This window comes from Macaca nemestrina, chromosome 3 (assembly GCF_043159975.1).
Source record: "Macaca nemestrina isolate mMacNem1 chromosome 3, mMacNem.hap1, whole genome shotgun sequence".
NCBI lineage: Eukaryota > Metazoa > Chordata > Mammalia > Primates > Cercopithecidae > Macaca > Macaca nemestrina.
The window spans coordinates 89,750,324-89,774,097 of record NC_092127.1 but is presented as its reverse complement, the minus strand read 5'-3'; the positions used below and the strand labels follow the sequence as shown (position 1 = coordinate 89,774,097).

Here is a 23,774-nt window from a genome sequence, read left to right as displayed (position 1 = left end):
TCTCAGTTATCAACTTTTTTTCTGCATTCACAGCATTTGCCACCCCATATCTACACTTAAAGCCACCATATAGCTTTTAATTATTTTACATGCATTTTCAGTCATCATCTAAATAATCATGTATAGCCATAGACTAATACAATTTAGTCAATGAAGCACTTTCATGAGCAAAAATTACAGATTTTTTGAACATGATTCTGGAAATAGTTCATTTTTTACAATTGGTAATTGAGCCTTTGTCATATGAAGCAAGAAATCTGCTATTATTTTTAAAAATCAATTGTACATCAACTATAAAGAAATAGTATAAAAGCCATAAAAACACTACCCTTTACTGCAGTAAATGTGGGACATTTTATATGAGTTCCCAAGAAATTTCTTGTATTTAGAACTCTTGGACCTTCACTACTTGTAAATGTGAGTCTATCCTTTACCTTACCATAGCTTTTACCCTAGGAATTTGGTACATTTTATTTAAAAAAGGAAAATGCCGACAGTGAAAATTGAGATAGAGGTAGGAGATTTCAAGCACAGTGGCCCAGCAGGTGTGTGTTCAGGGCAAGTGAAGGTTCCCCTCCACTGGGTTCAATGACTAAAGATTATGAAGATACCAAAAATGCAAGAAGTCACAGGAAATATTTTTCCTCAATGGCAAAGATGACACAGTAGAATGGTTGAGAAGAACAGTTTATTGGCTTCAATTCCCCAGCTGATGTTCAACACTTTATTTAATTCTCACTTAAATTTTAAATTTTTGCTTGAAAAATAATTTCCCATCAATTTCCATTTCTTTGGAAAGCCCCCATGTGTAATTTATTGAATACATCTCTGAAGAGCAGAATTATGATATTTCCCAGCTGTTGCTCCAGATCATGTAGGGTGGAGGAGGCTGAAGACTGCTACAAGGGAAGGCATCTCTATTGTTTCAAAAGGTCAGGACGGTACGGATACTGCAATAGGAAAGAAGAGACTTGTTAACATTTAGACAACCCACATGCTTCCATGTGAGAGTCCATGGAGCATCTGAGTTGTCTTAGTGAAAATCTGTCTGTGATCCCAGCTACCCTATTTCCGTCCCCATACATTTGGTTCAAGTCAAAGGAAGTTCATCTTTTTTGGTGTTCTCTTTCTTTTTATTTTTTATTTTTATTTTTTTCTCCAATCTTAATCTCACTCACAACATCCTGAATATGCCTGTCATTTAGACTTCAATACTACATTAGCATCTTCAAAAAATCATTTTTGCATGCCCACATCCCTAGTATAATAAGGAATATAAAACAACACTAGATAATAACTTGCAGTTAGTTCTTACTATTTGTCACATTCTTTGCACATTTTCTTAAACTTCAACCTAAACATCAACACTAGGAGGTAGGTTTCCATATTATTTCTGTTTTAGAGATTATAAAAACTGAGACTTAGAAAGACATGTAACTTGTTCTGGTAGCACATCTTGTATGGAGTGTTGGGATTCAAACCCAAATACAAATTTGCAAAAATCGTAAGATGATGGATAACTTGCCTGAAAGAACTGATAATTTAACAAAGACCATGATGTAAATTTAAAAGACCTTTGATACAGAGATGTTTAAGGATTCTTAGAAGTAGAGAATGAAGTCGATTTGTATTAATTCTAAGATTCTTCATTCTTGTGAAGATTACAAATGGAACATTTACACTAGAACTAATGCTTCTTCTATAAACCAACTTCTCACGAGTAAATATTTTTAGAAAATGGTAGTTTTTGTGACTCTTTAATAACTTTAATTTTTAACATATATATGTATATGCATATGCATATATGAGAAAAATATATGCACATAATTCAGAGAATGCAAGACAGCAGGAAGAAGAAAGTAAAAGTAATCCATAATCCCCCAACCTAGAAATAATTCTCAATATTTTCCTGAATTTCTATGAACTTTTTCTAGAAATATGTGCATGTTTTACTGTTTTTGATGAAAATTTGAGACATTGCATATACAATATATACAATTTATATTCTTCATTAAATGAGCCTGAAATTACATCATGAGAATTTCCCAATGAAGTCATTTCTTTTTGGTGGTTTCATTCATTTCTAATAGATGACTGGAATTTATGAATTTATTTTCCTTGTGTTGAACTTTAGAATATTTCTAAAGTTCTAACGAGTAAACATATATGTATGTTTGAATAGTTGATTATTTATGTAGAATAGATTTCTAGAAATGGAATTGTTTCTTAATCCAGTCTGTCACTGATGGACATTTGGGTTGATTCCAAGTCTTTGCTATTGTGAATAGTGCTGCAATAAACATATATGTGCATGTGTCTTTATAGCAGCATGATTTATAATCCTTTGGGTATATACCCAGTAATGGGATGGCTGGGTCATATGGTACATCTAGTTCTAGATCCTTGAGGAATCGCCATACTGTTTTCCATAATGGTTGAACTAGTTTACAATCCCACCAACAGTGTAAAAGTGTTCCTATTTCTCCACATCCTCTCCAGCACCTGTTGTTTCCTGACTTTTTAATGATCGCCATTCTAATGGGTGCTGACGAGTTGATGGGTGTAGCACAGCAACATGGCACAAGTATACATATGTAACAAACCTGCACGTTATGCACATGTACCCTAGAACTTAAAGTATAATAATAATTAAAAAATAAATAAATAAATAAATAAAAGAAAAAAAAAAGAAATGGAATTGTTGGGGCAAATGATTCAGTTATTTTTTTAAGGGTTTCTGATACATATTACCAAATTGCTTTTCCAGAAGTATGTATCAATTACTACTGAAAGTACATGAAAGTGCCCAACTCACCTTATTCTTACCAATATTCAATATTACAATTTTAAATCTTTGCTTATTGATAGGATTAATTATATTTACATATGCATATTACTACATGACATTCTCATAAAATGAATTTAGGCATGCCTCATGACTTCTTATGTTGCTCAACACTGTCCTCTGGTTTTGTTCATCTCTATATTTACCATCATCTTTTCAATCTTATGATGATGATCCCAATGATGATGTCAATGGTAATAATAATGACAATGATAACTAACCTTTGATGACTACTGTTTTCCATATGTACACGCACTCTTGAGGGGCAGTAGAAAGTGAATAGATTTGCTAATAACAAGACCTACTTTTGAATCCTGGCTCTCCTTCTTACCACTTGATGATTTTGGCAAAGTCATGTCTTCTCCGTGTCTGTTTCTCTTCTCTAAGATAGTGAGATAGAGACTGACACTGAGCATCGTTTGGGAATCACATGAGATAATGCAGGTAAGATACTTAGTAGAACAGCTGGTGGTCTGTGAGTGCTAGTTTCTTTCCTTCCTCAAGAATGTTGTCATTTAAAGTATCTAGTATAATGATTGTGTGAATGCCAAAGAAATACTATTTAGAGTTGAAAATCTCATGAAAATAAGTGTGGGATAGCAGAAAAATCTCAGGGTCTGGACTAGAAGACAAAGGTTAGATATAACTGCCTGTTTCCAGTTGTGCCTCATGTAAATGCAGGTGACAAAATGCATTTTACTAGCTGGTTGTAACTGTTAAATGTTAGAGGTAGGAAACAGAATTGGCTTATTTTTCTAAGCTTCGGAGAAAATGTACGACAAACATTTAAAATAGTGCTTAGTACTCTTCTCTTTTATGATAACTTATATTGGTAAAAAAGTTTTCTTAAACTACAAAAGAAAGAGAAAAACTAGTATTATCTACCTAGAAAACAATCCCAATGTAGTTCCACCTACTCCTGCAATGAAAATGTTGAGGATGTCCTGAAAATTATTTAAATATGCAGACACTTAGTGTCAGCTTTATATAGGTAGAAGGATGAGGATTCAAAGTCACCATGTTATAATTATGGTTGTTTAAATAGACTTGCTTTTTTGTGGGTTTTTTTTTGTTTTTTGTTTTTTTTGGCAAATGTGAGTGTTCTCTTTTAAGGAAGGCTGAGTGGCTCAGATCATTCAGATTTGCAGTAATCAACATAATTTGACTTCAGCAGAATAGGAAATGCAAAGCAACTGGTTTTAGCTTTCACAGTATGATCCTACAAGCGCTGCATGCAAGGACTAAACAGGTAATGGAAAACCAAGAGACTCTATTTTTTCTCATCCTTCCACTTTTTTCATTCTCTGCTAGACAATCCCCTGTGGTAGAAAAAAAAAAAAGCAAAACAGAAAACTAACTTAAACTCTACCTTTTCCCAGAGCGAAGCAGGTCAAAGCCTTCATTTATTTTTTCAAAAGGTAAAACATGGGTTATTAAAGCATCCAGTGAAAACTTCTTAGCCATAAAATCAGCCACAAGTTTTGGGATATCTTCTTTACTCTTAAAGCCTGAAAAGAAGACAGTATCATTGTTGGATTTGACCAGGGTCAGTAGAAGAATTGAAGAGATTTTCCAAATAAATGAAAATTTAGAAAAGGTGCTTCATTCCAGACTGCTATAACTGAGGATAAGAAGAGATAGAGTACTTCAATATGCTTTTACGGTGCCTTGACTTAAAAAAAAAACAAACACAAAGATAAACAAAGTTTCTTAGTTCTTTTGTCTCTCACATAGAAATAATAGTATAGATATTTGTGCCCAAAGTAGAGGAGCAAATTTATCAGTTGTCTAAATTTGGGCATAGATATGAAATATTGTTGTAGATTTCCATGTTCTACTAAAAATGTCCATGCCTTACACAGTCACAAGTACAAAAACAGATGGAGATGAAAGATCCTGGGTTATGGTGACAACAGAAGAGTTTATATTGGGACTTTCTGTCTGCATTAGTTCCATATCTAGTTGATTTGGAGACTGTAGATAGAAAAGGAATTTTAATTTATTTTTGATTTGTTTTCAAAACCTTGACTTGTCAGTTGTAGAAGTGGAGATATATTGATGTTAATGAGAATTTGGCACTTGAGCCCAACTACATACCACCATAAACAGCCCCCTTCCAGGTGCGTCCAGTCAGTAGCAGCATAGGGTTTATTGAGAGGTTCTGGGAATCAGGAGGTACCCCTATGATGACGCTTGTGCCACATGCCTCATGACAACATAACAGGGAAGCCATCTGGAATAAAGTGAATATTTGGCATCTTTAACGTGGAGTTGCATAGTTCCTACTCATAATGCAGAATATCATGTAATAGGCTTAGCTGGACTGTGAGTGTGTAGAGGAAAGAGATTATGTCGTTTGCTCCTTCATTCCCCTTTTTTGCATAGGATAGTGCTGTGGATTTAGGAAATGCCCAGAAAGTGTTTTTTTTTTTTTTTAATGAAAGAATGGATGAATAAATTGGAGTGCACTTAATTCTTCCTAAAAAAGGAATAAGGAGGCAGACATCATTATAAACATACATAAAGCGTAAAATTTCATCATCACGTAATTCTCAGGTGATCTGTGAGTTAGTTAATTCATTTTTCATTGATATATTACATAGATATTTTGAGGCCAGTACTTTCAACCAGATATATTGATTGTGAATAAGATAAATGATTATATCACTGAAATTTGTCTTTTGTCCACTGATAGTCTCCCTCTTAAGTGGGTTCCTACTCTACTGTCCATTTCTCAAATGGACATGTTTTAAATGTTGTTTTATTATCTCCCCAAATACATATTGGTTTTACATTAAAATATACTGATTATTTGGAAACCTCAAGAGACATTTCAGAAAATGTTTTCCAGTCAGCTTTTGGAACACGTTCTGTAGTTAGAAAATGGTTTAGGATCCCATAGGTATATAATGATTAGTTCTTTGATTTTGGGTTCTGACCTTTGGAAGACCACACATCCTCAGAACATGTGGCTGTCAGACATTTGGTATCTTGAGATAAGGTACACTCGAGTTCCACATGAGAAAATGGATGAAAATATAGAAAAAGAGCATAAGGAGAAAAGCTGTAGCCCTGGAAAATGTTGAATTCTTTTGACATTTTATTCCTTTGTGGCATCTGTCCCAGGCCAAGGCTGCCGAGAGCTTTGATCTTAGGGTGCCACTCCCTGTTACCCACACTGCTGGACCTTCTAGAAAACCTCAGCAATGGAAATTTGTTGGTTTCTGGAGACTTTTTGAGTAGGATTCTAGAGAATTCTGGGTAGGTGAAATATAGCTAGAGATGTGTTTCCCATTGCAATTGATATTTGTAACTGTTTGGAAGAAATACCATGTAATAAGCCAAAGACGACGTAAGCACTGCAAGATTAGAAATAATATTTCATATCAATAAGCCAACTGAGGCTGGGTGTGGTGGCTCATGCCTATACTCTCAGCACCTTTGGAGGCTGAGGTAGGAGAATTGCTTGAGTCCAGCGGATGGAGGCTACAGCAAGTTATAATTATGCCACTGCACTTCAGCCTAGGTGACAGAGTGAGACCCTGTCTCAAAAAAAAAAAAAAAAAAAAAAAGACAGCTGATATTTATTGGGAGCTTACCATATGACAGGCAGCACTGTGCTAACTATATCACATGTGTTGTCTCATATAATCTATAAGCAATGCTATGAGATGCATAGCTTTTAAATTCTAGGGGATGGTAAAGTCAATGGACTTTTCTTTTTTTTTTTCTTTTTTCTTTCCTTTTTTTTTTTTGAGACGGAGTTTCACTATGTTATCCAGGCTGGAGTACAATGGCGCGATCTTGGCTCACTGCAACCTCCGCCTCATGGGTTCAAGTGATTGTCTTGTCTCAGCCTCCCGAGTAGCTGAGATTGCCGGTATGCGCTACACCACCATACCTGGCTAATTTTTGTATTTTTAGTAGAGACTGTTGACTTTTCAAAGTATTCAGTCCAACTAGTATTGGGTACTAGCTATGTGCCAGGCACTGTCCCGTTTATGTGATAAAATACAGTGATATCTCAAAGCAGTCAATTTCCTTAGGGCATATTGTTGTTAATAAAACAGCAGTTGGCCTAAAATTGCTCATTTCTTTTGGCCAAATACTAACATGTTAAAAATTTGGAATTTATTAAGAACATATGCAAAATTATTGAGCCTTTTTTTTAAGAATGTGGGAGAAAAATAAAACATTTCAATTTGAGAACAGAATTTGTATTATTTATGTTTACTTGAACTTACAGTTTTAAACTAAAAATTAATAAAGTAAATCTGTAAATGCTCAGTTAAGAAAAACAAGCCCTTTTCTTTTCCTCTAGAGGAAATATGACTTGAGACAGGTTTGCATAGTTGATGGAAGAAAAGATTTCCCATAACAAAAATTAAACAATCAGGTAATAGATGATGGGAAATTTCCATTCATCATTAAAAATATCCTTTATACATAAAACTTATATTTTGCTGCCTAAATGCATCTTCCAGGTTGCAGAGGCAGAAATCTCAGGGCATGTCATGGTACATACCATGGTATCAAGCCGACCGATGACTTCAAACGAAAAATCCACACCTCCATCAGTCATTTCCTTTAGCACCTCCTGGATGGGTTTCTTGTAGTCTTGAGGGTTGATGCATTCAGTGGCACCCAACTCTTTGGCCTTTGCAAATTTGTCCTTGTTGATGTCCACCGCAATGATTCTGGCTGCTCCAGCTGCTTTACAGCCCATAACAGCAGATAGGCCGACCCCTCCCAGGCCAAACACAGCACAGGTAGAGCCTGGGGTGACCTATGTTTTCAGAAAATGCAAAAATGGATTAAGTAATGACTGTTAGAAAGTGCCTAAGCTTTATAAAGTGCCATGCCTACGTGTTTATCAAGAGCTACTCAGACTCTTCTGTCCAACCTTTTATCAAAACCTCTTCTGGCTTCAGTTGCTTTATTTTTAAATTCAAGGGGATGAACTAGTTGAGTGGTTGTCAAACTGATGCATATTAGATTCTTCTGGGGAGCTTTACAAACTATCCCACTGTTCAGGTCACAGCTCATGTCAATTAAATGAGAATCTCTGCAGGTGGAACTCACTCCCCAGGTGACTCCAATGGGAAAGTCAGGCTAGGAACCAGGGGACTGGATGATCTTTGAGATCCAGATGGCAGTGATTACAATCTTGAAGGGACTCTCGATGCTGAAATCCCATGATAGTTAGCTTCAATATCTCATACATACACCAAGGCAATATTTGGAAAATAAAATAAGTGGAAAATTCTACTCCAGGAGACTGAAAAATATTCCACTTAAACCCTCTGTAATTAACGCCTTGGTTCATTTATGTTCAGTAGTTGTGACCAGTATATCCCTGCTTTAAAAATACACTAGTGAACAACACAGCAATGAAACATTTGTCTATATGTCAATAATAAATACAATCTACTGTTATGAGTAGCCTCATCTTCTGTCTTGGGTAGGCTCACTTTTTTTTTTTTTTTTTTTTTTTTTTTTTTTTTTTTTGAGACGGAGTCTTGCTGTGTCACCCAGGCTGGAGTGCAATGGCCAGATCTCGGCTCACTGCAAGCTCCGCCTCCCGGGTTCACGCCATTCTCCTGCCTCAGCCTCCCGAGTAGCTGGGACTACAGGCACCTGCCACCTCGCCTGGCTAGTTTTTTTTTTGTATTTTTTTTTTTTTATTAGAGACGGGGTTTCACCGTGTTAGCCAGGATGGTCTCGATCTCCTGACCTCGTGATCTGCCCGTCTCGGCCTCCCAAAGTGCTGGGATTACAGGCTTGAGCCACCGCACCCGGCCTGGGTAGGCTCACTTTGACCACCTGCTAGCACGGATGAGGCAACTGAACAAGATACTAAGTGCTAAAGTCAGAAATTTGGAAAAGATGCCTTCTGAATTTTTTTTTTTTGGTTGGCTAGTGGTTATTTATTAAACCTAGTCTCCCACAGTCAGTCTTCATTGTGGGTGACATGCTTTCCTGTCCCAAGTAATCTCATCCTTATATTCCCTTAAGGGTGTCTATTCACTCATTCATTCACCAAGTGTTATTCATACTATGGGGACAACACCATTTTCTACCTTACTTAGAAAAATATAAGACTCGTGACTGTGATTTTAAAACACTAATAATTATGTATTGCGAGCTAAGATTCAGCAGGAGATTTGAAAAACATATTTTAATCTCAGCTCTCATATTAAAAAGATATTTTAGTCTCAGCACTGAGACTGTGGTCAAATATCTTTATAACTCTGAACCTTGCTTTCATAAAATAAAGCATACTACTAGATTTTCAGCCTACTCAGACGAGGAGCCTTTAAAGAATTTTCGCTTGAAATTTACCACTTCTGAAATATATGTGTGTGTTCATGGCAGGGGAGTTCGTTTTAGCAGTGAAATCCCATAATGAGTGAATTACGCATCACTGAAGCTTCATTACTTTCTGTCTAAGAATCCACAGAGTGGGTGAGCCTTGGTGTGGAAGTGCATCAGGTGAGGTTTTGGACTCTACTGTTGCTCCTAATTCTGGGAGTAGAGGATCCGCAGACTAGATGCTCCTCAAGGGCAAACACTTCATTTCATTTACTTTTGCTATCTCAGAACTTAGCAGAAACTCTAGTGCCTGAGGCATGTATAGGTGCTCTCCAATTGTTGAATGAATTACTAAATGAGTTCTCAGGCCTAATATTTCATGATCTCATAAAGAGCAAATACAGAAGAGTAATTATTGAAAATGAAATCTTTACATTTTCTTAACTCTCAACAACTTTTTAATCTGATAAACACATGAAATTTCTAGCATGTGCTCTCAATTCTTTCTGAATTGTGTTTCTATTCTTAGCCAACATTCAAAATCTACAAAAATAATCTTTTGATTCGTGGGAGAAATTGTTTCCATTTGGGTTCCTGACAGTCTGCATGTAACTGTTTTTATCACCCGTTGTCATTCTTACCTTGGCAACTTTGACTGCAGACCCATAACCAGTTGAAAATCCACAGCCAATAAGGCAGACTTTCTCCATGGGTGAGGCTGCATCAATTTTGGCTACTGCATTCTCATCCACCACCGTGTATTGGGAGAAGGTGCTGACACCGAGGAAGTGGTGGATGGGCTTCCCCCTGCAGGTGAACCTGCTGGTGCCATCCTGCAGGGTCCCCCGAGGATTGCTCACACTGGGCAGTGCAATACACAGACACACAAAAGCATGAGACAGGAGCATAACTAACGTGCAAACTCAATGTCTGTGCAGGAGAGCATCAGAAACCTACTCGTTTTTCAAGCAGCAGTTGCTTTCTGGGTTTTTACAAATTCTGCATTTTCCACACTGAGGAAGAGCGAGTGGGATGACTTTATCACCTGGAGAGAGATAAAACAAATTATTTTACAATTTCTATCCAGTATTAATAGAGCATAAACTTAAAGCTCACATGTCTTTGAAATATTAGAAGCATGTGTCTTTAAAAGTCTCCAAGAAATACAGTTCAATGACAACTACGTCATTTGTCACTGCCTGCCACAGCCTTGTTTCCAGTTTGGGTTTATAAGTGCCTGAAGATTCCTAGAGAGGAAATGCAAATATGGGAAAACATGGATTAGAAAAATTGCTTCCACTGTATTAATAGTTACTTTTATGTAGTGTATCAATTTCTCCTGGAGGTTTTACAAATGTTTAATTTAATCCTTAACTATTTAAATCTTAATGTAAGTATAAATATAAATTTTAGTTGAAAGTAGGGTATAATAGTGCCACTAGATGTTGATAAGACCTGTTTTTTGTTATAGTTTGATTTACAATAAAAATGAGAATTTTGAACTACTTCTTTTCTTTTCAAAGTGACTAGATTTATCTTTATTATGAAATGAATGCTTTTAAAATGATCTTAGTTCTTTTTTTGAGGAAAACTATCAAAAATGGGACAAAGAACAATTCCAGAAATTCCTCTGGAAATTTCAACCCTCCACAATAAGTTAGGTACTTTTAGGATAAGAACTGACTTTGAAATGTTTTTAGCTAGTAATTTGTGAATTATCTACTTTTCCTGTTATAGTGGAGTGAGCACAGGTAAAAAGTAAGGGTGTCATTTTGTTATTAACTTATTACTAACTAATTAGTGATTACTAGTATTATTTAGTAGTTATTTTTAGTAGTAATTTAGCAGTTATTAGTTATTATTTAGTAGTTATTAATTTATTACTACTAAAGGAATTAGTAGGAGCTGAAACCCAAATTGGACAGTTCATTTTATTTTTCTGTTCACAGTTCAAATAAGTATTTGGTGAAGTGGCAGGTCCAATCTAGTGCCTAAAGTGATTTTCTAGACTGTAATCCCAGCACTTTGGGAGACTGAGGCGGGCAGATCACGAAGTCAGGAGATTGAGACCATCCTGGCTAATATGGTGAAACCCCGTCTCTACTAAAAATACAAAAAATTAGCTAGGCGTGGTGGTGGGCGCCTGTGGTCCCAGCTACTCGGTAGGCCGAGGCAGGAGAATGGCGTGAACCTGGGAGGTGGAAGTTGCAGTGAGCTGAGATTGCACCACTGTACTCTAGCCTGGGTGACAGAGTGAGACTCCGTCTCAAAATAAACAAAACAAAATAAAATAAAATAAAATAAAATAAAATAAAATAAAATAAAATAAAATAAAATAAAATGAAAGTGATTTTTTAGAATTAAACATAATTTTTATTTTTAATTACTTATGCTACCTATTCCACAAGACCAAGAAAAATAGTTGCCCCATAACATTTTGTAGGTAAAATTTATGTGAAAATGATGGTATGGAAATGTCCTAGTTATTCTCCCTTTATAATTAGTAATCTGTAACCAGTCACATTGAAGCATGGCTGAAGATAATAAGGCAGACATTGTTGATGGTGGATGGCTCCTTCTATGTTTCTTTCATTTCCTTTCACCTAGTCAGTTTCATTGATTCCATGCTCAGGAAAGAGACCATGTTGGAAGAGGAGATTGGTGACATGGCTGCATAGGTCACCTAAGAAAAGGTCATGTTTATTCAGTTGTAGCCGTGTAGCCTCCACCTTGTGAACTCAGCACAGAACAGTTTCCATACTTATGTTTTTTTCCCTCCTCCCATTTCTAGTTGTCTGGGCCCTGATAGAAGAAGACCGTGTTCAGCAACACTAACATGAAGTTATTAGATTATGAATGCCACACTGGTAGGCACTGTGTCCCTTTTGATCCTCACATATCTCCAGGCTCCAACCTGGTGCCTGGCATCTAGCAGATGCTCAGTACATAATGGTTGAAGGGTAGAATACATGCATGCCTGAAGACATACATGCTTGAGTCAGGCAGGCAGAGAGGGAAAGAGGAAACCCCTGAAGTCCTGGCTGCGCGGTGACCTTCTGCAAGCGCTTTGGTCCCTCATTGCTGGTTTCCTCATCCAGGCTGGGAAATCTTAGGTTGGTGAATGAGCATGTTTCCTGAGTGTGAATCCTGTACCTGGTTCGACTGTAGTCACCCCTTCTCCAACACTCTCCACAATGCCGGCTGCCTCATGGCCTAAAATCACAGGAAGTGGGGTCACCATGGTACCACTAACCACGTGGTCATCTGTGCCACAGATTCCTACAGTCACCATCTACAGAATAAAGAGAAGATGTTCAGATTCAGAAAAGATTGTAACTAGATAAATTTAAGATACCCAGATTCCTGAAATTGTGCTTCTAAAATGTATTCAGGGTTTTGCTATACTCCCTACTATTCCTAAATATGAAAGATTCGGTTTATCCTCAAGATTAATCAGTCTAAAACCCTTCTCTACCTTCCCTTCTTGAATTAAACAATTTAGAAGAATCTGTGAAGTAACTGATTCTGAAATATTTAAGTCTTATACAAGAATGCACGCTTTAAAAAACAAGTAGAAATAGCAAAGTAGCACATGGAAAATATCTAATGTTAATTGATTTTGAAGTCTTGATATGTATCCTTTGGAATTTTTTTCTGTACAAGCATATAAATTCTTTTGTATTTTACCGGAATTATACTGTATGTACTCTTTGATCACTTATTAAACATTTAAAATTTATATTTATACCTTTCCTTGACAACAAATGTAATTGTATTTTCTGGATGATCATATAAGATATGCCTCTTAGCGGATTTTTTGATGTTTCCATTTTAATATTCTCTGAGTTTTTTAAATGTAAAATGAAATACAAATGGCAAAATACTTCACCTTAATGCGAACTTCATAAGCCTTAGGAGGTGCAACCTCCACATCCTCAATGGAAAAGGGTTTCTTTACCTCCCATAGCACAGCTGCTTTGCATTTGATTACCTAGAAAATCAAACAGAGAGATGGTACCAGTGTTTTCCCACTCTTGAAGTTAGAAATTGTGTCTTTTCATCTTTGTACATGTAATATTGGGTCCCATGTCTGGTACCTAACAAGAGCTCTATGGAAATGAAGTACTCTGGTTTATAAAGAGAATAAAAGTATCTTTTTGAAAAACAATAACGTAAGGGAAGATAAACAAAGTATAATAAGACATTGAGAAAAATGGAATATATTTATTTAGGCCATTCTTGTGCTGTTGTATTTTTCTCTGAAGGTGTTTATTCCTGATATTTCCTAATGCTGTCCTGAAAATGCTTGTTTACCCACAACTGTTGGCTGACACATGAAGTTAGAAATCACCTTTATTTTGCTGACAGAGTCAGTTTCTGTCCACACAAAATAAACTGGTTTCTTGCTCAATTTTCTGCTTAGGCCAAAAGGATCTGACTATAAGAACAGTTATATGGGTTTACCTTCCTGCGTACGATGATGTTTCTTTCTCTCCCTATTTGCTTATTGTCCTCTTTTAATTTTCTCTCTCCACCACTTCTGTGTGCTACTTGTTTCCTACTCATTTGAAACTTATCTTTGGCAGCCTGTTTTGTAACCTAATTTATGTGTAGAGACTCTTTCCAGCTTAGATTTGAGCCAAATATAATAGAGATTAGATTTGGTGGTATGTGCGCGTGTGCGCGCACGTATGTGTGTATAGACTCAGACCCACACATGTATATTTTAAAACTGGAGAAACAGTTTGTTTGAATTTCTGTCTAGCAGAGCTTATCTATAGATGTTCTTAAAAAGAAAGTTCAGCATATATTTCTAGTGCTTGGAAGTGTACTGTAAAAACCATCTTCATTGTGGTAAAGCATGTATAGTTTGCACAGCCCTTTCTAGAAAGAATCAACATAATTGCAAATATAATTTAAAAATTCAATTGAGATTTATTTTTCTGCCAATTCATTTTCATTATTTATTTGTCAAATTTTTCAACTTTAGAATGTTCAACATGGTCATTGCCAAAATAAATATCAGAATACTTAGACAGAAGGTACTAATAGTAGGAAGTTTCTTATTATTAGGTGCTTATGATGTGACAGGCACATTGTGGCCTGTGCTGGGTAAATTAGATGCATTATTTTTATTTTTATTTTAAAATTAATTCATTGATTGATTTTTAATTTCAATAGGTTTTGGTTACATGGATAAGTTCTTTAGCGGTGATTTCCGAGATTTTGCACCCCTTACCCGAGCAGTGTAGACTGAACCCAATATGTAATCTTTTATCGCTCATTCCCCCTACTGCCATTTTCCCTCAGTCCCCAAAGTTCCTTATATCATTCTTATCCTTTATGTCCTCACAGTTTAGCTACCACTTTTAAGTGAGAACATTGGATATTTGGTGTTCCATTCCTGAGTTACTTCACTTAGAATAACGGCCTCCAGCTCCATCCAAGTTGCTGCAAAGGCCGTTATTTCGTCTGTTTTACAGCTGAGTAGCATTCCGTGGTGTACATGTACCACATTTTGTTTATCCACTTGTTAGTTGATGGGCATTTAGGTTGATTCCATATTTTTGCATTTGCAAATTGTGCTGCTATAAACAATGAGCATTATTTTTAAACCTGACAAGGCTGCTACCAGGACAGTACTATTGAATTATTGGCTTATTTTACAGCCGAAATAATTGAGAATCAATTGACTCAGTGATTGAATAATTTTTCCGAGGTCTGAAAGCTGGCTGTATAGAGAATAACAATTAATCTAGCCTCACATTTTCAGTACTCTGTGATGTTAAAAAGTTAGCAAAAAGTTAAATAGCAATAATAATGATAGTGGCTAATATTTATTTAAATATTAATATTTAATAGTGGCTAATATTTAATCATGTACCAGATACGATTCTAAGTGCTTTACAGTATTCATTTAATTCTCAAAACTACTTCATGAAAGAGATGTTAGTATTGTCACCATTTAGCATTTGAGGGAAACAAAATGCAGGATGGGTAAACACAAATGAAATGCTGTCAAAAAGCTAAGCTATTGATGTTGCACCCAAGAGGGGAGGATTGTCTATTTCATCAGTTATTATTTTCATTAATACAGTTGGTTTATACTTTTGCTCTATGAACTCATTATTTTAAGTTGAGTTTGGTAAATTTGAATTTTCTTTATTTTAGTAATTTTCTATTAGGAATGTAAATATTAATTAGTAATAAATGGAAGTAAAGTGAGGTGGAATAAGAACACTAACAATGGGCTATTTGTGATTTCCAACCGGTCTTATTGATATGAGCCTGTTTGTCACACAACGTAGAGAGAAGCCTCAGAACCTTTAAATTGAATTATCATGGTGAGATATTTTACTGTGTGGTACACTCCTAACACAACAAATGACTGGAAATAGTTGCACAGGTTTATGTAATTAAACAATTAAAAAATATCAACTGATTATATTGAATGACTACATGCACCTGTAAACACATTGAACAAATAAGCGCAAATTTATAGAAGAAAAAGCAAATATCTGTATTCCTAGTGCTAAGTGATTCGAATTGTATTATTATTCAAATTGTATTATTAATTTTCTGTGAAACCACATTAACTTTTAAATGGGGAAGATACTGTTCCAAAGGATTTTTGTGGAAATTCCCTGAATTGTATCATAATGGGCACCTTTTAATTAGAATTTGCATGCTGATGTCTTGCTTAACCTTGATGATTCTAATGCTGTGAGATCAAAGAGCATTTTGTAAGATATTTTATAGTAAGGTTGAAGGATATTTCAATCTTCTGAATCAAATTCCTCTCATCAAACTTCTGTCAGACAACTTTCTTGTGTTCATAAAAATATGAATACAAATAATAACACATTTGAATTGTGGTGTCATTATAAAGATAACTTGTGATTAAAGACTTTTCTAACTTTAGATTTACAAATCATTCATGATTAGCTTGGAATAAACTATCATTTTTGCAAATTAATGTAGGAAATAAAGACTTAATAGATACAGGTTTTATACATTCCTGTTAAAGATATTTTTTTTTCCATTGCTTAAATGCCTTTTTTTCTTTCAGATCAAACTGAAAAGGCAGAATAGTAACTTGATATTTTTGGCTACTAGGGCAACATTTGGCAGTTTTCAAAAAAGGAAACAGAAGTGACTGATAAGTACATAAAAGTTTCACTAGAAGTAAAATAAATGCAAATGAAAACAATGAAGTACTATGGTTTCCTATTCAAGTCGCTATATATATATATACACACACACACACACACATATATATATGCATTTGTTGTTGTTGTTTGAGACAGGGTATCACTCTGTTGCCCAGGCTGGAGTGCCAGTGGTGTGATCTTGGCTTACTGCAGCCACCATCTCTGGGGCTCAAGTGATCCTCCCACTTTAGCATCCCAAGGAGCAGGGACTACAGGTATACACCACCATGCCCAGGTAATTTTATTCATTTTTTAAATAGAGATGGAGTCTCACTGTGTTGCACAGGCTAGTCTCAAACTCGTTTTAAAAAATTCTTAGCTTAGGTTCTGGCTTGTGATGTGAGGGGCCATGTGCCCCTAGAGGCATCTACTTGGGTTATGCTCCTGACTTGATTGGATAACTCTGTTTTTCTCTAGATGCCATAACAATGGACATGTGACCGTTTTTTGGAAAAACACTGTTCTCTCAATTGCTTACTGAAGCTCATTCAGGCTGATTGGAGAAGGAAGCCACCTTTCCAGGGCAGTAGGTTGGTTGCAAAAGTGTGCCCAAGGCCAGTTTGCACTGCAGTGGGGGAGCCCTTAGAAAGAATGGGAGTAAAGGAAGGAGGAAGCAACTAGAAAACAATGGAAGGGACTTCAGATGGTGAGGCTTCTATTTAGTACTTATTTCAACTTTAGGCCTTCTGAATGGTAGAGGTGGTTACAGGAGGATATCTGAAACCTTGATTATATAATAAACTTCCTTCTATGACGGTGAGTCATTTCAGAATAGAAATGATGGAATAATTGGAAATCAAGTTGAAGGCTTAAACAAGTCTGCTGGTATCAAACTGTTAGAGCAGCCCCGGAGCTATGGAAATAGAGGCATCTGGATGGAAGTTTGTATCCTGGGTTGGCACAGAGATTCCAGTTGAACAAAAACTCCATGAGGACCATGCCTAGTAGGTTCAGTCAAAGATACTATCCATTAAAGATCTTCTTGCCTATGAACAAAGGAAGAAAGTTACCTGTCCAGATGAAGGAAAATATAAACTCGCGTATAATCTGGCAAAGGCCTAACCCTCATAACCTACACCCTGCACTCTCATTCCAAGAGAGCCTAGGTAAACAGCCAGGGCTGGGTTTTCCTTGAGTGGCTGCCAGATGGGGTTAAAAATCTGCTTCTCACCTTCTAGGCTGTAGCAGTGGGGAGTTAATATAAAAAGAAACCACAAGATTTCAAGGGAAGAGGGACCACACTCATCTTCACAATAAAATGTCATTCTCAACCTAGAGCAGAGGCGCTCAAACATAGTATTAGAGATGCATCCCAAGTAATGTTTCTGGTTAGTGGTTTACATACTGAATTTTGTAAATGCTTTACTTTTAGAAAGATTAAATTACTGTAGATCACAAGGGTAGCTATACAACAAAGTCACTCTCAGGTATTTGTATGCCTTATTGAATTTGAAAAGGCAGACTTTCAACTATTAGTACATAAGCAGCTTTTGTTACATGTCGTCATAGCTAAAAGGTTGAATACTGCTCTTCTAGAAAAAGAGGGAGCCCGTGGGCAAAACAAAGCCTAGGCAGAATGCCAGGAAAGAGATGAGATTTGTGGAGGTAAGCACAGTATCCCAAAACTGGGGGAAAAAGGAGCTTAGGAAATCTGATGCAAAGTGAACTAAGCAGGAGGCATGTTCGTGAGACTTTAGGAAGCAGGATTAACTCTCTGCATGATCAAGTGGACATGCTGGTACTCAGTATTTATATTAGCACAGAGAAGAAGGCAGCAGAACAGTTAGACCACATTAAAGGCCAGTTCTTGTGGGGAGCAGGTTTATCTTTGGAGGTGGACTGGGTAATTCTACCCACAGTTACTCATGGGAAACTCGTTCCAAGGCCACACAGAAACTGTTCTTGTCATCTAGCCAATGCCAGCCAATTGGTCCAATTTCCCAGTCTGCGCAGACCAGAAACTTGATGTTTCCCACGTCCTTGGTGAAGCCTACATTCTCAAAAATGAACATGTCCTCAACCAGCCAGTGTTCCTGGAGGAAATTACCATCAGGATTGCTGCCGTCAGATAGAGCTGGCTTCTTTCTCATGGAGGGAAAGCAAACGGTGAGCCGCCGCCAAGAGGTACCTGCCGGGTCCTGCAAGCCGGCGGGAGCTCCGGGAGCCTGAATGGGGCGCCTGCCTTCCACGTGCCCGCGGAGCAGCGGCCCTGGAAGGCGGTGAGGCCCACTGCCCGCGCTGGAAGCCGCCCCAGGGGCGGAGGGCCGGGTGCAAGATATTTAAGAATAGCTTATTTCCACTGCAGTTCAGTATACATTACATATTGAGGTGTATATTGCACATCATATTTCAGTGTATCATTTCTAATTTAGATATTAATTTTAAATTATTCATCAAATACTGTATTCCTTTCTTTGTTATATTGATGAGAATATATTACCAACAGTAATATACTTTTTGCTTACTTTTCCTGCTGTGCTCATGTTGTTTCTGTCTTCTCTGCAGACCAGGAGACTGGTGAGTCTTTGTAGATTTCTTCTCTGCTTGAGTGCATAAAGCAGATGTATTGCACAGACATTTATTTTGTTGCCTGTGTAACATCCAATTCCAATTCCACATGTGACCGATGTCTTTAAGCCACACCCATTGGATTATTCTCAGACTGTCAAAACAAAGAAAAGGGTACTGAACCAGCCATCAAAATATTGACTTCCAAATTCCAGATAAGATTTTGTTTTCATTAGGTTAAATATTAAGTTAAAGTGATAAATTGTAATCACTTTCTCTTTTCCTCACTCTTCCACCAGCCTCTGGAATTCCTCGTTTCTCTTCTCTCAATCCCACATTGGTCGTTTTGCCTTGTATTTCCTTGGTCTGCACTAAGCTGCAACTCTGAATCCACATGGGACGGCTAGGAAGGAAGAGGAGTAAGGAAACAGGAAAAACGAAGTAGGGCACCCTGGTTGTCTTTAAAGCAGAGAATCAGACTCCCAATTAGTCACAGCAAAGGGGATCACTGTGCCTGGCAATTCTGCTCCACTCAAAACTAGTAAGTATGGACTGAACCCCTCCCTGTGTCAGGCACTAAGTTGGGTCCAGTGGAGTAGCAGTGATGAATAAGACATGACCTCTGCCTGTGCCAAGAGACAGTATGGGGCAACGATGATGGCATGGCTTTTGGGACCAGGCCAACCCTATTCCTTACTTGTTCTGTGTGCTTGGACTTATTATTTCACTGAATGTTTTTTTGCCTTAGTTTCCTTATCTGTAAGATGAAGATGAATAATGGCATCATTTTAAAGGACTGTTTAGTGAATAAAGGAAAAATCCATGTAAAACACTCATCATGGAGTTTGGCAGATAGGAGTACCCTCCAAAATGTTAGCTGCAATTATTATTCATAAAAGGAAGTTAACGGTTTATGGGGAAAAGACATACAGGCAACCAAGTCTACATATCAGCCTGACTGGGAAGTGCCCTATCACAGGGGTCAGTTAGTGCTTTGGGAACAGAGACAGAGTTGCTATTCAGAATGAAGGACTCGGGAGACATTGTAGAGGAACAGACATTTGAGGTGGATTTTAAATAATTGTGAGAAATGGAGCAAAATCCTCACTGGATCATTTCCATTGCCCTTTGATCAGTGTAACACGTATCCTCATGACTTTCTAAGAATAGGAGTTTGATTTTTCTTTTATCCACACTTGGAGGCATCATAAAACTATACAGGCAACTATTTAATTAGATCTAGTCTGTCAATATGAACATGTTAGCACAAAGGACATATTTCTCTAAATTTGCCAAGGGAACACTTCAGTAAGCTTTAATTATGTAGGCACTGAGACTCATATCGAGAAACATTCACCCAATAGAAAAGCAAAGGAGGTCCTACGATTTCAGTTGCTTCTCATTTGGAAAGGTATAAGGGAAAGGAGATAGCCCCAGATAACCTGGCTTTAGCCTTCTCATCCAACTATTTCTCCCATTCTCCAATACAAGGCCTATGCTCTTTAGAAGCTTGTATCTCTGTGGTCCTCCAAAGAGGAATCCATTGCTCATCATGCTCTTTCTCTTCTTTTCTGTCCCTCTGGCCCATTCACATCCCACACAAACTTTGAGACCCACGACAAGGTCGCCCTTGTGGAGGTGTAATAACTCCATCTCACAGTCATGCTTCAGTTCTCTCCATCCCTGTCATACTAAAGATTGTTGAATTCTTGTGCTCCTTTATGTCAGGACAGACACTGTTCTATGAACAGTCCCATAATGGAGAAGATTCAGTGCCTTCTCTTTAAGGGATTACATATTAGCAGTGGGATTGGCTGTGTTCAGGTAGAGAAGACAGAGAATCCTCCTGTGAAGCAGGAAGTGGTCAGTGCCAGGAGAAAGTTAAACGTGGAATCAAAAGAGGAGGACCCTACTTCGTCTTTGCATTGTGCACTCTCAGCTCTTAACTCAAGGAGTGGCACAGGGTGAGTGCTCAGATATTTGTTGACTAAATTAAATGAATAACATCTAATTTGAGAGTGAGGAAGCCTTGAAAGAAAGATATTTTATTAAGATTTACTAAGAAAGATGAGTTGCAATTGAGAGTTATAGATCCAATTAACATATGGACAAATAATCTTGAAAACATTTTTCTCCCCTAGTACCCCCTTTTATACATTTTTCTGCTTAATCCTCTCTCACACCTATAGACAGAGCATTTGAAGGAATTATAGCCATTACCACCTTGTTTTCAAGGCCCTAATGGATTTGGAAATGTGATATCCACTTATGAGCTTCTATCGCTTCATGAACACATGGCTCCATGAACTGCCAAAAGCACTTTGGGACAAACTCCATAGAGCCAGGAGATCTTTCTTAATACCATCTGGCAGCTACTCTGTGCTTACTCTTTGCCCACCTTCTAAAAGTTTAAATGGCTGTGGGGGGAAGAGCAGTTGTCACATGATTGAGTGCCAGTGTTCTAGTATCAGAGGGCCATGGCAGGCCTGGAACAACATCTGGAATGTCCAAAGATAACCCTGTCAGTCTCTAGGGGTCACAGGGCATCACTTTCCTCTGCTTCTTTCTCTGTGTGTGTCTCTGTAAGCCAGCCCAATTCTATATTACATTTCCACCAAGTACTATATCCTAAATTCAGCTTATCCAGAGAGATGATATGCTTGATTCAGTTTGGGTCAGCAATCCCCTGTGTGCTAGGCAGAATAATGGCCCTCAAAGATGTCCACTCCTAACCCCTGGAATCTAGGATTATGTTGCTTTACATGGAAAAAAAATGGATTTTGTAGATGTGATTCAGTTAAAGGTCTTGAGATGGGAAGGTTAGCTTGGATTATCCAGGTGAACCTAATCTAATCTTATGACTTCTTAAAACTGGAGAGCTTTTCCAGGTTGTGGTCAAAGAGGGAGATGTGTCTACCCACAGACCCTAGACGGCCATGTTTGCTACAGAAGTGTGTTAATTTTCTATTACTGATGTAACAAATTAACACAAGTGCTCTTGAAGGTTAGTGGAAGGCAAGGACTGGCATCTCTAATATAATTATACAGGTAATGATGAGTAGTGCGAAGATGTGACTCCAAAGCCTCGAGAAGGACAGACTAGCATCTCTTTAAGAGATCCAACTGTCCCCTTTTCTCTATGATTCAATAATTTACCTCAATCTAAGAAATAATATTATAACTGGCAGAAAGTATCTTCAGTACAAATTCTTCATTTTGGGGGATAATCATTTGGCAAAATGGGAAGACTAATATTGTTGTAAAGGTTGCTAGAAAAATTGTAACATTTCATGTATGTGCATAAATAACAGTCTTTAAAGCATTTTTGGGCATGGGGTGCAAAATTAAGAGTGGGAGAGGGACTTTAGTAGCAATAAATAGAACTTGAGAATGAAATAGCTATAGAAATAATCCATAGAATATTACAATAAATAGAATAAATTTTAAGTTCCTAGAGGAATTTTTGAAAATACCCACATTCAAAGCCATGAATTCTTACTCAATTAGCATTTCATTTTGATTTTGGTACTGAAGCCAAAGATGTTGAAGGAGCTGAAATGCTTGCTGGACTGGCTGTGGCTGTGGAGCCTGGAATTCTGCCATGAAGAGCATGTGTGAGAGAGCAAAATATTTGTGTACTTTCCTTATGTGAAGGAGTTGGGAAATAATCTAAGAAGCCCAATCCAAAAGCAAAGATGTTCCATCCAGTCTTCTCTGTGAGAGCCAAACTATAAACCATCTGAGTGTTCCAAAAGTGTTTTTTGATGTATTGATATATTTTAAATTTTCCTGAAAATGTTCTTGGCAGATGCTTAAGCGTGTAATTACTGAGATGATGTAGAAATGCAAAGTGTTTATTAAAACAATACATAGTAGTACAAATAGTATGCTTGTCGCAATATAAAACTATCTAAAAACTAAAGAGTTCTTTAATGGTGGAGAGTTTTTTCCTTTTTGAAGTTAAAACATAAATTTTTGTAAAAAACACAAATGATTACTATTTATACCTAACATTTATGGAGTGCTGACTATGCTAGCTTTTGAGCATACATTGCCTCATTTAGTGCAATGCTTAGCATTAACTTATGAGGTAAATACCATTGCTGTGCACATTGTACAGATGAAGACACTGAGGTTTAGAGAGATTGCATAAATTTCCCAACGTAACACAGCAAGTAGTGGGGCCAGGATTCCAGGAAGCCTAACTCTGGAGTTTAACAACCGAAAGAATAATAATAACTAATATCCTTGTCACTCTCAGCATGTGCCAGTTGCTGTTCCAAATGGTTCAAATTATGTATTCATGTAAACCTCAGAATAACTCTATGAGGTATGTTCTAATATTATTTTCATTTTTTAGAGATATATTTTGTATGTGTATGTCAGCCTTAAAGCCGCTTTTGAGTTTTTTAGCATATGTTTTGAGAACATGTCAACTTTATTTCCATTTAAATTGCTTGAGACACAGCATGATTGTTTATATAGTCACTGGAAATTTTATTCCCAGCTGGGTATCTCCCTGGAGTCTTTGACTTACTCCCATGTGGGGAGGAGGTGCTTTGCATCTGGACACACCTGCCATCCTGGAGCCTCCCCACCCTCATCCTGGGAATCCCTTCCCTCTCCCCAGGGTGAGAGCGTCAACTTGTCAGATATCACATTTTTCTTTGAATTAATTATCAGTTTGGGGGAACTTCATTAGTTATCTTCTGGAGAAAAGGTACACCAAGGCATACATTTATTGAGCTCTTTTATGTTTCTATTGGATTTCTATTCTGCTGGGATGATTTTCAATTCTCAATTGCCCTCTTCGGCCCCGGAGTGTTGGCAGCTGGGCATGTGTCTTCTAAACAGAAACTTCCAAAATCATCTCTTGAAAAATCTGACCAGCCCAAAAG

At 37.2% G+C, this 23,774-nt stretch overlaps 1 protein-coding gene and 1 long non-coding RNA gene across 2 annotated transcripts; one reads left to right on the top strand and one right to left on the bottom strand.

Moving 5' to 3' along the window:
* Window positions 1–671: 671 nt before the first annotated feature.
* Window positions 672–18,941, bottom strand: LOC105486440 (alcohol dehydrogenase 1A). The gene is made up of 9 exons (XM_071093270.1): window positions 18,834–18,941; window positions 13,047–13,148; window positions 12,311–12,449; window positions 10,115–10,202; window positions 9,799–10,018; window positions 7,371–7,631; window positions 4,943–5,078; window positions 4,215–4,353; window positions 672–950 (listed from the first exon to the last, which is right to left on the bottom strand). The coding sequence occupies exons 1-9, from the start codon at window positions 18,849–18,851 to the stop codon at window positions 926–928; spliced, it is 1,128 nt and encodes a 375-aa protein (XP_070949371.1). The 5' UTR covers window positions 18,852–18,941; the 3' UTR covers window positions 672–925.
* Window positions 18,379–22,630, top strand: LOC139362362 (uncharacterized). The gene is made up of 3 exons (XR_011621149.1): window positions 18,379–18,474; window positions 19,176–19,417; window positions 22,411–22,630. It is a non-coding gene; the product is annotated as an uncharacterized lncRNA (long non-coding RNA).
* The last annotated feature ends 1,144 nt before the right edge of the window (window positions 22,631–23,774 follow it).